Here is a 13462-nt window from a genome sequence, read left to right on the forward strand (position 1 = left end):
ATATGCTAATTTTTTGAGATAGGAATTTAGGTTTTCATGAGATGTATGGCAAAATCATCAATATTAAAACAATAAAAGGCTTGAACTACTTCAGTTGTGTGTATTTGAATCTAAAATATATGAAAGTCTAATGTTTATCAGTACATTACAGAAAATAATGAACTTTATCACAATATGCTAATTTTTTGAGACGATCCTGTATATACACACACACACACATACATTCACACCCAAACACTCACACACATATATATACACACACATACACACGTATATATACACACACATACACACATATATATACACACATACACATATATATACACACACACACACACACACACACACACACACACACACACACACACACACACACACACACACACAGTGGGATGCAAAAGTTTGGGCAACCTTATTAATAGTCATGATTTTGCTGTATTAATCATTGGTTGTTGCAATAAAAAATGTTAGTTAAATATATCATATAGGAGACACACGCAGTGATATTTGAGAAGTGAAATTAAGTTTATTGGATTTACAGAAAGTGTGCAATAATTGATTAAATAAAATTAGGCAGGTGCATAAATTAATAGCAAAGCCCCCTTAAATGCTAAGAGCCTCAAATTTGGAGAATATATTAAGGAGATCAGAAGGAATAAGAGGAAAATTTTTTTTTTCAAAAAGACCTTATAGTTTTTGAGAAAATCGATGTTAAAGTTTCAAAGTAAAAATGTATACATTTAAAAACCCGCCGACTTTAACGGTTAATAGCAAAGCCTGCTTAAAGTTTAGGAACACCAAATTCCCAGGGTATATTAAGGGGATCAGTGGGAATAAGAGGAAAAAAATTTTTTCAAAAAGACCGTATAGTTTTTGAGAAAATGGATTTTTAAGTTTCAAGGGCAAAAATGTCTTTTAAATGCGGAAAATGTCAGTTTTTTTTTGCACAGGTAACAATAGTGTATTATTTTCATAGATTCCCCCAAGTGGGAAGAGTTTTACTTACTTCGTTCTGAGTGTGGGAAATATAAAAAAAAAACGACGTGGGGTCCCCCCTCCCAGACCTCTTTAACCCCTTGTCCCCCATGCAGGCTGGGATAGCCAGAATGCGGAGCACCGGCCGCGTGGGGCTCCGCACCCTGACTATACCAGCCCGTATGGTCCATGGATTGGGGGGTCTCGAAAGGGGAGGGGCAGCCAAGCTTTCCCCTCCCCCTCCGAGCCCTTGTCCAATCCAAGGACAAGGGGCTCTTCTCTACCTCCGATGGGCGGTGGAGGTGGAGGCCGCGATTTCCTGGGGGGGGGGGGTTCATGGTGGAATCTGGGAGTCCCCTTTAAAAAGGGGTCCCCCAGATGCCCACCCCCCCCCCCCCTCCCAGGAGAAATGAGTATAGAGGTACTTGTACCCCTTACCCATTTCCTTTAAGAGTTAAAAGTAAATAAACACACAAACACTTAGAAAAAGTATTTTAATTGAACAAAAAACATAACCACGAAAAAAGTGCTTTAATATTCTTAATTAACCATTAATACTTACCTGTCTCTTTAAATAAATGATCCCTCGCAATAGCCTCGGAAATGTTTTATCAGTTACAATGTAACAAAGTTATTACAATGTAACAACTTTGTTACATTGTAACTACGCCGCACCCGACGTCAATCGCCGCTCAGCCGCCGCAGCAATTACGCGTCCGTGCAGGACGCTAAGTCCCCGCAGCTCCTGCTGTCCACCCCGCCCACATCTGTCACCCACATGTCACCCACATGTGGGTGACATGTGGGTGACATGAGGGAGAGGCGGGCAGGGCAGCGGGGCCGGCGGGGACTTAGCGTCCTGCATGGAGTCCGGACCCGACAGAGCTCTGAGCTATATAGCTCAGAGCTCTCTAAGCATCTTTGAATTTGGGCTCCAAGGAGCCCCATTGGTCCTTAGCAGACCAATGGGGTTCCTTCAAATCAGAAGATGCTTAGAGAGCTCAGAGCTCTGTCGGGTCCGTGCAGCACGGACGCGTATGCGGCGGCTGAGCGGCGAGTGACGTCGGGTGCGGCGTAGTTACAATGTAACAAAGTTGTTACATTGTAATAACTTTGTTACATTGTAACTGATAGAACATTTCCGAGGCTATTGCGAAAGATCATTTATTTAAAGGGACAGGTAAGTATTAACGGTTAATTAAGAATATTAAAGGACTTTTTTCGTGGTTATGTTTTTTGTTCAATTAAAATACTTTTTCTAAGTGTTTGTGTGTTTATTTACTTTTAACTCTTAAAGGAAATGGGTAAGGGGTACAAGTACCTCTATACTCATTTCTCCTGGGAGGGGGGGTGGGCATCTGGGGGACCCCTTTTTAAAGGGGACTCCCAGATTCCACCATGAACCCCCCCCCCCAGGAAATCGCGGCCTCCACCTCCACCGCCCATCGGAGGTGGAGAAGAGCCCCTTGTCCTTGGATTGGACAAGGGCTCAGAGGGGGAGGGGAAAGCTTGGCTGCCCCTCCCCTTCCGAGACCCCCCAATCCATGGACCATGCGGGCTGGTATAGTCAGGGTGCGGAGCCCCACGCGGCCGGTGCTCCGCATTCTGGCTATCCCAGCCTGCATGGGGGACAAGGGGTTAAAGAGGTCTGGGAGGGGGGACCCCACGTCGTTTTTTTTTTTATATTTCCCACACTCAGAACGAAGTAAGTAAAACTCTTCCCACTTGGGGGAATCTATGAAAATAATACACTATTGTTACCTGTGCAAAAAAAACTGACATTTTCCGCATTTAAAAGACATTTTTGCCCTTGAAACTTAAAAATCGATTTTCTCAAAAACTATAAGGTCTTTTTGAAAAAACATTTTTTCCTCTTATTCCCACTGATCCCCTTAATATACCCTAGGAATTTGGTGTTCCTAAACTTTAAGCAGGCTTTGCTATTAACCGTTAAAGTCGGCGGGTTTTTAAATGTATACATTTTTACTTTGAAACTTTAACATCGATTTTCTCAAAAACTATGAGGTCTTTTTGAAAAAAAAATTTTCATCTTATTCCTCCTGATCTCCTTAATATATTCTCCAAATTTGAGGCTCTTAGCATTTAAGGGGGCTTTGCTATTAACCCTTAAAGAGAACCCGAGGTGGGTTTGAAGAATATTATCTGCATACAGAGGCTGGATCTGCCTATACAGCCCAGCCTCTGTTGCTATCCCAAACCCCCCTAAGGTCCCCCTGCACTCTGCAATCCCTTATAAATCACAGCCACGCTGCTGACAAACAGCTTGTCAGAGCTGGCTGTGTTTATCTCTATAGTGTCAGTCTGCTGCTCTCCCCGCCTCCTGCAGAACTCCAGTCCCCGCCTGCATCCCTTCCCTCCCTGCTGATTGGAGGGAAGGGACGGGGGCAGGGACTGGAGCTATGCAGGAGGCGGGGGAGCAGCTGAGACTGACACTACAGATGTAAACACAGCCCCACAGCATTTATGAGGGATTGCAGAGTGCAGGGGAACCTTAGTGGGGTTTGGGATAGCAACAGAGGCTGGGCTGTATAGGCAGATCCAGCCTCTGTATGCAGATAACCTTCTTTAAACACACCTCGGGTTCTCTTTAAAGTCGGCAGCTTTTTTATATTATACGGAGCGTTACGGTTTAACGCGAAATTACGGTAGCGTTTAATGCGAAATTACGGCATGAACGAAACGCGAAATTACGCGTTGAAAATTACGCTTACGGTATTTTCAATTACGATTTTAATGGCAATTACGCTATGGTAATTTCGCATCGTAATCGCAAATTTCGCATGCGTAATTATAGTAATGCGAAATTACGAAAATTTCAGCTCAACTCTATATGTAGGTCTTTGGTGCTGGTCTGTGGGTTGACTCTGACTGTTCTCACTATTTGTCACTTCTGTCTATCCGAGATTTTTCTTGGTTTGCCACTTTGAGCCTTAAAGGAGAACTGTAGTGAGAGGGATATGGAGGCTGCCATATTTATTTCCTTTTAAGCAATACCAGTTGCCTGGCAGCCCTGATGGTCTATTTGCCTAAAGAAGTGTCTGAATCACACCAGAAACCAGCATGCAGCTAATCTTGTCATATCTGTCTAAATTTGTCAGAAACACCTGATCTGCTGCATGCTTGTTCAGGGCCTATGGCTGAAAGTATTAGAGGCAGAGGATTAGCTGAATAGCCAGGCAACTGGTATTGCTTAAAAGGAAATAAATATGGCAGCCTCCATATACCTCTCACTACAGTTCTCCTTTAACTTTAACTGAGCCTGTGGTCTTCCATTTCCTCAATATGTTCCATAACTTTGGAAACAGACAGCTGAAATCTCTGAGACAGCTTTCTGTATCCTTCTCCTAAACCATGATGGTGAACAATCTTTGTCTTCAGGTCATTTGAGAGTTGTTTTGAGACCCCCATGTTGCTACTCTTCAGAGTAAATTAAAAGAGGAATGAAACTTACAATTGACCCACTTAAGTACTCTTTCTTATAATTGGATTCACTTGTGTATGTAGGTCAGGGGTCACTGAGCTTACCAAGCCAATTTGAGTTCCAATAATTAGTTCTAAAGGTTTTGTAATCAATAATATGACTACAGTGCCCAAATTTATGCACCTGCCTAATTTTATTCAAACAATTATTGCGCACTTTCTGTAAATCCAATAAACTTCATTTCACTTCTCAAATATCACTGTGTGTATCTCCTATATGATATATTTAACTGACATTTTTTTATTGTAACAACCAGCGATTTATACAGGAAAATTATGACGATCAACAAGGTTGCCCAAACTTTCGCACCCCACTGTATATACACACATACACATATATACACACACACACATACACACACACACACATATATACACACATACACACACGCACGCACGCGTGCACGCACGCACACACACACACACACACATACAGTGGCTTGCAAAAGTATTCCGCCCCCTTGAAGTTTTCCACATTTGGTCATATTACTGCCACAAACATGAATCAATTTTATTGGAATTCCACCTGAAAGACCAATAAAAAGTGGTGTACACGTGAGAAGTGGAATGAAAATCATACATGATGCCAAACATTTTTTACAAATAAATAACTGCAAAGTGGGGTGTGCGTAATTATTCAGCCCCCTCAGTCAATTCTGTTTTTTAGGGTATGTCTCTACCAGCTTTGCAGATCTAGAGACATCCTTGCCCATTCTTCTTTGCAAAACAGCTCCAGCTCAGTCCGATTAGATGGACAGCATTTGTGAACAGCAGTTTTCAGATCTTGCCACAGATTCTCGATTGGATTTAGATCTGGACTTTGACTGGACCATTCTAACACATGGATATGTCTTGTTTTAAACCATTCCATTGTTGCCATGGCTTTATGTTTAGGGTCGTTGTCCTGCTGGAAGGTGAACCTCCGCCCCAGTCTCAAGTCTTTTGCAGACTCCAAGAGGTTTTCTTCCAAGATTGCCCAGTATTTGGCTCCATCCATCTTCCCATCCACTCTGACCAGCTTCGCTGTCCCTGCTGAAGAGAAGCACCCCCAGAGCATGATGCTGTCACCACCATATTTGACAGTGGGGATGGTGTGTTCAGAGTGATGTGCAGTGTTAGTTTTCGTCACACATAGCGTTTTGCATTTTGGCCCAAAAGTTCCATTTTGGTCCAATCTGACCCGAGCACCTTCTTCCACATGCTTGAGGTGTCTCCCACATGGCTTGTGGCAAACTGCAAACGGGACTTCTTATGCTTTTTTGTTAACAATGCCTTTCCTATTGTCACTCTTCCAAAAAGGCCAACTTTGTGCAGTGCATGACTAATAGTTGTCCTATGGACAGATTCCCCCACCTGAGCTGTAGATCTCTGCAGCTCGTCCAGAGTCTCCATGGGCCTCTTGACTGCATTTCTGATCAGCTCTCTCCTTGTGTGGCCTGTGAGTTTAGGTGGACAACTTGTCTTGGTAGGTTTACAGTTGTGCCATACTCCTTCCATTTCTGAATGATCGCTTGAACAGTGCTCCGTGGGATGTTCAAGGCTTTGGAAATCTTTTTGTAGCCTAAGCCTACTTTAAATTTATCAATAACTTTATCCCTGACCTGTCTGGTGTGTTCTTTGGACTTCATGGTGTTGTTGCTATCAATATTCTCTGAGACAACTTCTGAGGCCGTCACAGAGCTGCTGTATTTGTATTGACATTAGATTACACACAGGTGCACTCTATTTAGTCATTAGCACTCATCAGGCAATGTCTATAGGCAACTGACTGCACTCAGACCAAAGGGGCTGAATAATTATGCACACACCACTTTGCAGTTATTTATTTGTAAAAAATGTTTGGAATCATGCATGATTTTCGTTCCACTTCTCACGTGTACACCACTTTGTATTGGTCTTTCACGTGGAATTCCAATAAAATTGATTCATGTTTTATATATACACATACACACACTGGGAGCAAAACCCATATTCAACCCATAAAACAATAAATATCGTTTTGAAATGTAAATCATAAAACGATAAATATTGTTTTATAATGCAAATTAATGCAGCGCCATTTTTACACTGTCGGCGCTGGCGCCATTTTTAACTGATCCGACTGGGAGGGTCATCATGCTACCTATGCTAGAGGGAAGGGGGGAGGGGTCATCTCGCTATCTATACTGAAGGGGGGCAGCTGGTGACAGTGGCCTTGGGCGGTAAAGAGTACAAATTTAGCCCTGCTCCCGAGGTGAGTAACCCCTGGGACACTTTTGTTGTATACAGATCCTCTTTAAGAAAGGGAAGCCTCAGGATCCTACTGAGGCTTCCCTCTCTACTCCGTTGTCCCCCATCGCTAAACGTGGCCCCCGGAAGATTAGCAACAAGGTATTGTCGCTAATCACATCGGAGCTGCGCAGCTTCTCTTCCTGGATCACGGCCGGCTGATCTCGCCCCCGCACATGCCCAGTAAGCCGGAGCTGCGGGCTCCATGCCACTGTGCATGTGCAGCCATGATCCAGGAAGAATAGCGGCACCGCCTCGATGTGAAGGGAAGTTGTGCTCAGGTACAGGGGCTTCCGATCACCGAAGGAAGCCTTGATAGGATCCTGAGGCTTCCCTCTCCTCAGGGTAAGTATCTGATGTTGAACCTGAGCTTCGGCTTGGGTTCACTTTAATTGTCACGCCATGAGGCAGTAATTCGCTCAAGCACACAGTGCAAATGTATTTGTTATTGCTTTAAAGCTGTCCTGAATTATAATAGAAATATGAGAAAAATATCCCTGTAAGTGTGTACTTCTCACAAGGCCTCTCTATGTGAGGAAAGCCAGACCAGCTATGTGCAAGCTGCAGGTTTTGGCAAATGGATTCCCATAAGATAATGAACGGAGATTCTCATGACAGTAATTACCCCACGAGAATAATTACACCAAGACACAAACATCATCAGGAGCCCTCAGGGGATTCCTCATCACCACCTTGTGTGCAGCTCATGGGCAGTCCTAATCTGCTGGAAATTCTTATAACAGGCCAACAATATGTCTCCAATGTTCTAATGAATACATCGAGCCCTCTGTGGCCTTGTGAAGCAGCATGCTGCAGCACCAGGAGTGTAAATTGATTTCATTTATGGCAAACACCTGCTTTCCAATCATGTGTTTATATTTCCCGGACCCCCACTCCTAATGATGCTGACAAACTTTATAGACAGATTCAAAAGTTTTGTACACAACAACATCATCTGCACAAGTTTAACAATCCACATCAGCAGAAATAAATAATGCCCAAATATTTTTGTTGGAGACTTTCAAAATGTTGGTCCTGAATATCTGTGTGCCCGTTTCTAGTGATGGTCATGTCTAGGAGAACTCATGGAGAAGCATGTGATGTCTAGGAGAACTCATGGAGAAGCAGCTGATTTGCAAAGCTATGATTTGCTGTGATCACATCCTGCTTTAGCAAGTGATCATGACTAGCAATTCAGAGACTTACATATCTGTCAAATCAGAGCTTTGCAAGGCTAACAGCTGACCAAACTGATCACATGCTTCTCCATGAGTTCACCTAGACATGACCATCACTATCTGTTTCCAAAACTCATTCAGATCAACTCACAGGGAGTACCCATAATTGTCTCTCCCAGCCCTGTGGACTACACTTTTACTCCTCCTATTTGTGAATTTCAAGGTTAGACTTGCATCCTCATCAGGCCGTTATTATGGATGGGCAAAGCAGGTCACCACCCAGAGTGAAGTGGAAGAGGGGGGAGAAGAGCTCAGGGGAGTGGAGGGGTGACTCACTTCTCTAGAACTTATCAATGGAAGGGACACAAGGTACATTATCCTCTACATCCTGGTCTCCATGGCTGCAGTGGCATCTGTCATCAGTTGACCCACTGGCATCAGTGGTTTAGGTGATGACAATATGGCGATGCAGTCATGGAGGCCGGGATGCTGAGAAAGATGGGTGTTCCATCCGTGGATCCTAAGAGAGGTGAGTCAAACCACCCTTCTGCTCTGCATTCTGGATTGCCACTTATACTGAAGAGGCCACATCTGGCTACCTATACTGTGGGTTAAACATCTGGCTACCTATACTGGGGGCGACACCTGGCTAACTAATAGCGGGAGCTCCTCTGCCTAACTATACTAGGGGTCATATCTGCCTACGTATGCTGGGGGGGAAGGGGGGGCAGAGGGTTGCACACTTGCCCTGAGAGCTATTTAGCCTATAAACTGCCCTAATCCTAATTATACAAGGTCATTTTTTTTAATAGATCACGCAATTGTGTTAGGAGTGCTGCAGGCTCCGAACCAAACTACAAATAGCACAGTGTGAGGCCTGCTAAATCCGCTGCCTTATATCAGTTCCTATGCCCCAATCTCCTCCGCAGTCTTCACCTTGTGCGGTGCATCCATGGTCAGCCGAAGGATGACAAATGCATTGTCCCAACACCCAGTTAAACCCAGGCCTTGATATGCACAAGGTATAGGAACTGAAGGCCGTAAGATAGTGGTAGCACCAGAGCTAAACTAGACAGATACAGGAAAATCAGACAGTCCAGGGCAGCAACAGGTGATCAGAAATAGCATGGTACAGAATCTCCAACGTAAGCCAATCCAGTAACAATCCAGGGAGGTCATATATGGTAGATCAGAATAATATGACACCAGAGGATAAGGTAATATCAGGTCACGTACAGTTCTAAATGTCCGTCCAGCAATCCAATAACAGGGTCAAGAGGCAAAGCACGGTTGTACACAGTAATTTCAAGAATAATATTGTAGCCCCTTTCAGGGGACAAAGTGTTTTGTTTATGTTTCTGACATATGAGTTGTTGTACTGGATATGGAGACAGGTGGAGCCAAATAGGCGCATAGATAGGGAGTACATGGAGCATATAGTCGCATGCACTCTCGCCGGTCGCATAGCAACCAGGATACACAGAGCTGGGAAGTTTCTAGAGGGAGCGCGAGGGGGACAGTGCATGACAGGAGCATAGGAGAACTGTTTATAACAGTTTGATAGAAATACCTCAATGTTCAAGGGCAGCGTCAATGGGAGTATGAACGATTTGACAAACTCAAATGATATTATCAAAACATCAATACACCATTATATATCCTAATCATGCACTTGCCAACATAAATTGATACAAAGTAACCAAAAAAAGAGAATTGGCTCTCGGGTGCATGAAGAGGATGAAAACTTTAATCACATATATATCATAACAAACAATATACAAAATACAATAATACAGAAAACCCCCATAAATATAGAAATAAACCCCATAAAAAGCTCCTCACAAACCCTCCAGAAAAACTAGGGGCTGCAGTCCCCCAAAAAGGATGAAAATGAGCACTCTGCACACGCTTGATGATGGTATCATTATTGTGGGCAAATCAAGAGGCCACAGGCGTTCAGGCCCAGCACATAATGGACAGCAAACAGCAATGGGTGCCAACAAAAGCTCCTAAGTAATGTTCTTGAAATGTGTAGCAGGCACAGGGAAGCAAGTTGAAAAGCGGCATCCGAAGCAAAGCAAAAGCAAGCTCATGAGCTGACAGCATAGATAACATCAAGCAGGCTAATAGCATGCAGTATTGATAACTCGTAATGCAGATGGATGGCAGGTGATGAGCCTGGATAAGCAAGCAGTCCCTCAATCGCAGGGTATAGGGTGGTAAATCAAAGCACAAAGATCTTATCCCAGGATAAACACATGTAACAAATGTTCTGCAAAGTCCCCCAATCGCAGGGTCTGTATGGTCAAACAGCCATATCTATGCGCAGATGCTGCTCACAAATAGTTACCAAACTTCATTGATGAAATCCGGAGCCCATATGCATGTCAGCAGGGTTCCCTTGATGTGGCCATGCAGCTGATCCAAAGGCCAAATTGTAGAATGTCCGTGGAACCAGGAGGAACCGGAGAGGTGCAGGTGCCAGAGAAAGGAGGAATGGAGGAGGAAATCCACGCTGTCAGGAGGAGCCTGACATGTTTCGCCGCCACTAGCGGCCTTTTCAAAGGCAGACAGCGTGGAGATAAACATGGACGCCATGACGGCGTCCATAAATGCTGAATGCGCCCGCGCGGCCCGCCCCCCCCCGGGGGCACGCCCCCTAATTCCACGCACCATCACCCACGCCCGGCAGCTTGTCGGCGTGTGGGCGGCCCCCATCTGGAACGCAAATGCGCTCCAACCAACGCGCAAAGCGCCACATGGCGCCACATGGCGCCCAGCGGATGACGTCAAAGGGAGCCGTCCAATGGGGAGGGTGAGCGAGCGGGGCAAAGGGCGAGGCGGGCAACGCGGGCGCATGCAGACAGACCTGCCACAAGACAATAAATGTAAAAAAGCAACTAGTTAATAAAGAAAAAAGTGATAAAAGAAAAAAATGAATAATAATGATAATGAAAAAATACCAAATAAAGCGAACAAAACCCTTTTAAGTCTAAATTGAAGTATGTTAACTGGCGCTATGACCCCAAATATCAGGCACCAGAACGCCGATCGCATACAATCAAATAAACCTATATATATATATATTCAAACAGAAAACAAAAAAACACAAAAAAAGAGAGAGGCGGAGAGAGACCTGCCCTTAATAATGACATTGTAATAATATCAGAGTGGGTATAGGTATCACACCCACATATAATAAGTGGCCCTAAAAGGCAAAAAGCCTACCGTAGGAGGAGAAAATACAGCAGCAAACAGGGAAAAAGGCGAGAGGGGACCAAAATGGCGGGGGACCCTCACAGATGTCAACCAAAGTGCATCCAGGTGAGACAACCCGGATGGACAAAGGGTAGGGGGGGGAGGGGAGGGGAAAGGGGGGGGTTGGGAAGAAGGAGAACAGAGCAGACAATACATAAAAGCTTCATAAACTGAGACCATATCTCATGAAACTACATGGGCAAAAAAACCCGGTAATTTATACTGTCATTTAGACCCTTAGGTTCAGTGGCTTTAAGATCAAAAATCCAACGGGACTCCAGCTGTAAAAGGGCTTTGTCAATGTCGCCACCTCTGGGGTGGATATGGACCCTATCCAGGCCTATAAAACTGATAAAGCTGGGATCACCTCTATGCTCCAAATGGACGTGTCTGGAAATCGGAGATTTAAAGTTGCAATTTGCAACATCCCCCACATGGTCTTTAATTCTTTCTTTAAAAGCTCTCGATGTTTTACCAACATAAAAACTGCCACATCTGCAGTACATAAGGTAAATAACACCCACAGTGTTGCAGTTAACAAAATGCTTGAGTTTCCATTGACGTCCATTGGGTAAGGTGATATCCCTGCCTGTTTGTAGATAGCGGCAATAAACGCACCCTCCACAGCTGTAAGTACCCGTAACAGTGCAATGTTTCTTGGGGCCGTTTTTCCCCCAGAAATGACTTGATGTAACATAATTTCGTAGTGTTTTACTGCGTTTAAAAGTTACCTGAGGGACAGGTGAAACAAACTCCCTTACCACTCTGTCATTTGTCAACACATGCCAGTGTCGGCGGAGTATCCTGTCAACCTCTCTGTTTTGATCATTATAACGAGTTATTAAACGTGTATTATTGCTGCTGGGGATATCTTTGCTTTTTTTAGTCAAAAGGGCCGTGCGGTCTGACATCTTAGCTCGTTTATAGGCCTTTTTTAGCCAACGGTCCTTATAGCCTCTTTCTCTAAAACGAGAACGTAGTAGCTTAGCCTCTTTCTCAAAAGTGGTTTCGTCACTACAGTTCCGGCGTGCCCTCAAATATTGACCCGTGGGAATCCCACGGATCGTATGGATGGGATGTGCACTATCAGCATGAAGGTATGCATTGGAAGCTGTAGGTTTACGATACAGGTTGGTTGACAGGAGTCCATCCGGCCCGACATTGATCTTGAGATCCAAAAATGCCAGAGAGTGTTCGTTGTATTCCACAGTGAATTTCAGGTTCCAATTGTTGTGATTCAGTATGGCCACAAATTCATTCAGCAACTCCACACCACCCGTCCAAAACATAAGCACGTCGTCTATGTACCTGTGCCACGCTACGATGTGGCACAGGTACCCGACGAGGGCATCACTGCCAAAGAGATGGCGTTCCCAGTCCCCCAGGTACAGGTTCGCCAGCGAGGGGGCACAAGTGGTCCCCATCGCGGCCCCCTGCACCTGGAGGTAGTGGACGCCATCAAACACAAACACGTTGTTCTGTAGAATGAATGTCAAAAGGTCAAGAATGAACGAATTATGGGGGAGCTCCCCCACATCCATTTCTGATAGAAATTTACCCACAACCTCAACCCCCCTTCCCTGTGGAATACTGGAATAGAGGGCCTCCACGTCCAGGGTCACCAACAGACAGCCAACAGGTAACTGCAATCCCTCAAGAATACCCAGAAGGTGCAGTGTATCACGGACGTATGAGGGTAGTCGGTGAACGTGCGGCTGTAGATGTTTATCCACATAAACACTTATACGTTCGGTTAATGACCCATTGCCAGAGACAATGGGTCGTCCCGGTGGTCTGACAAGATTCTTGTGCACCTTCGGCAGGGCATAAAAAGTGGGTGTGGTCGGATTCTCAACTTTGAGAGTGGATCCGACCTCTGCTGTAATGACCCCCCGGCCGATCGCGTCGTCAATAAGATCAAAAAGCATTCGCTGGTTAGTGATCACCCTGGACGCAGAGACCCTCCGATACCATTCCTTGTTTTTAAGGATCCTATGGCACATGAGGACATATTGCTCTGCCCTCATGACAACCACGTTCCCTCCCTTATCCGAAGGTTTGATAATAATTTGTTTGTTTTCGCGCAACTCCATAAGAGCGCGATGTTCCTCATCTGAGAGATTAGGGGTTTGATTCTTCCCTATCCACAAGTTCCGGATGTCTCTCTCAACCAGTGAGACAAATGTGTGGACGCTAGGACATAAGGAAAAGGGAGGGAACGAGGCGGATCTGGGCTTGAATTGTTGGTTGATCTGTTCACTCACGGTTCTATTGGGAACAGT

At 44.8% G+C, this 13462-nt stretch overlaps 1 protein-coding gene across 1 annotated transcript in view; it reads right to left on the bottom strand.

The window, feature by feature from the left end:
- LOC137536675 (guanylate cyclase 2G-like) overlaps nucleotides 1–13207 on the bottom strand; it is a 99942-nt gene extending 86735 nt beyond the window's left edge. The window contains exon 1 of the mRNA XM_068258911.1: nucleotides 12304–13207. Within this exon, the coding sequence (XP_068115012.1) occupies nucleotides 12304–13207 (904 nt within the window). The remainder of the gene's footprint in view (nucleotides 1–12303) is intronic.
- Between the last annotated feature and the right edge of the window lie 255 nt (nucleotides 13208–13462).

The sequence above is a fragment of the Hyperolius riggenbachi genome, chromosome 10, assembly GCF_040937935.1.
Source record: "Hyperolius riggenbachi isolate aHypRig1 chromosome 10, aHypRig1.pri, whole genome shotgun sequence".
Taxonomy (NCBI): Eukaryota; Metazoa; Chordata; class Amphibia; order Anura; family Hyperoliidae; genus Hyperolius; species Hyperolius riggenbachi.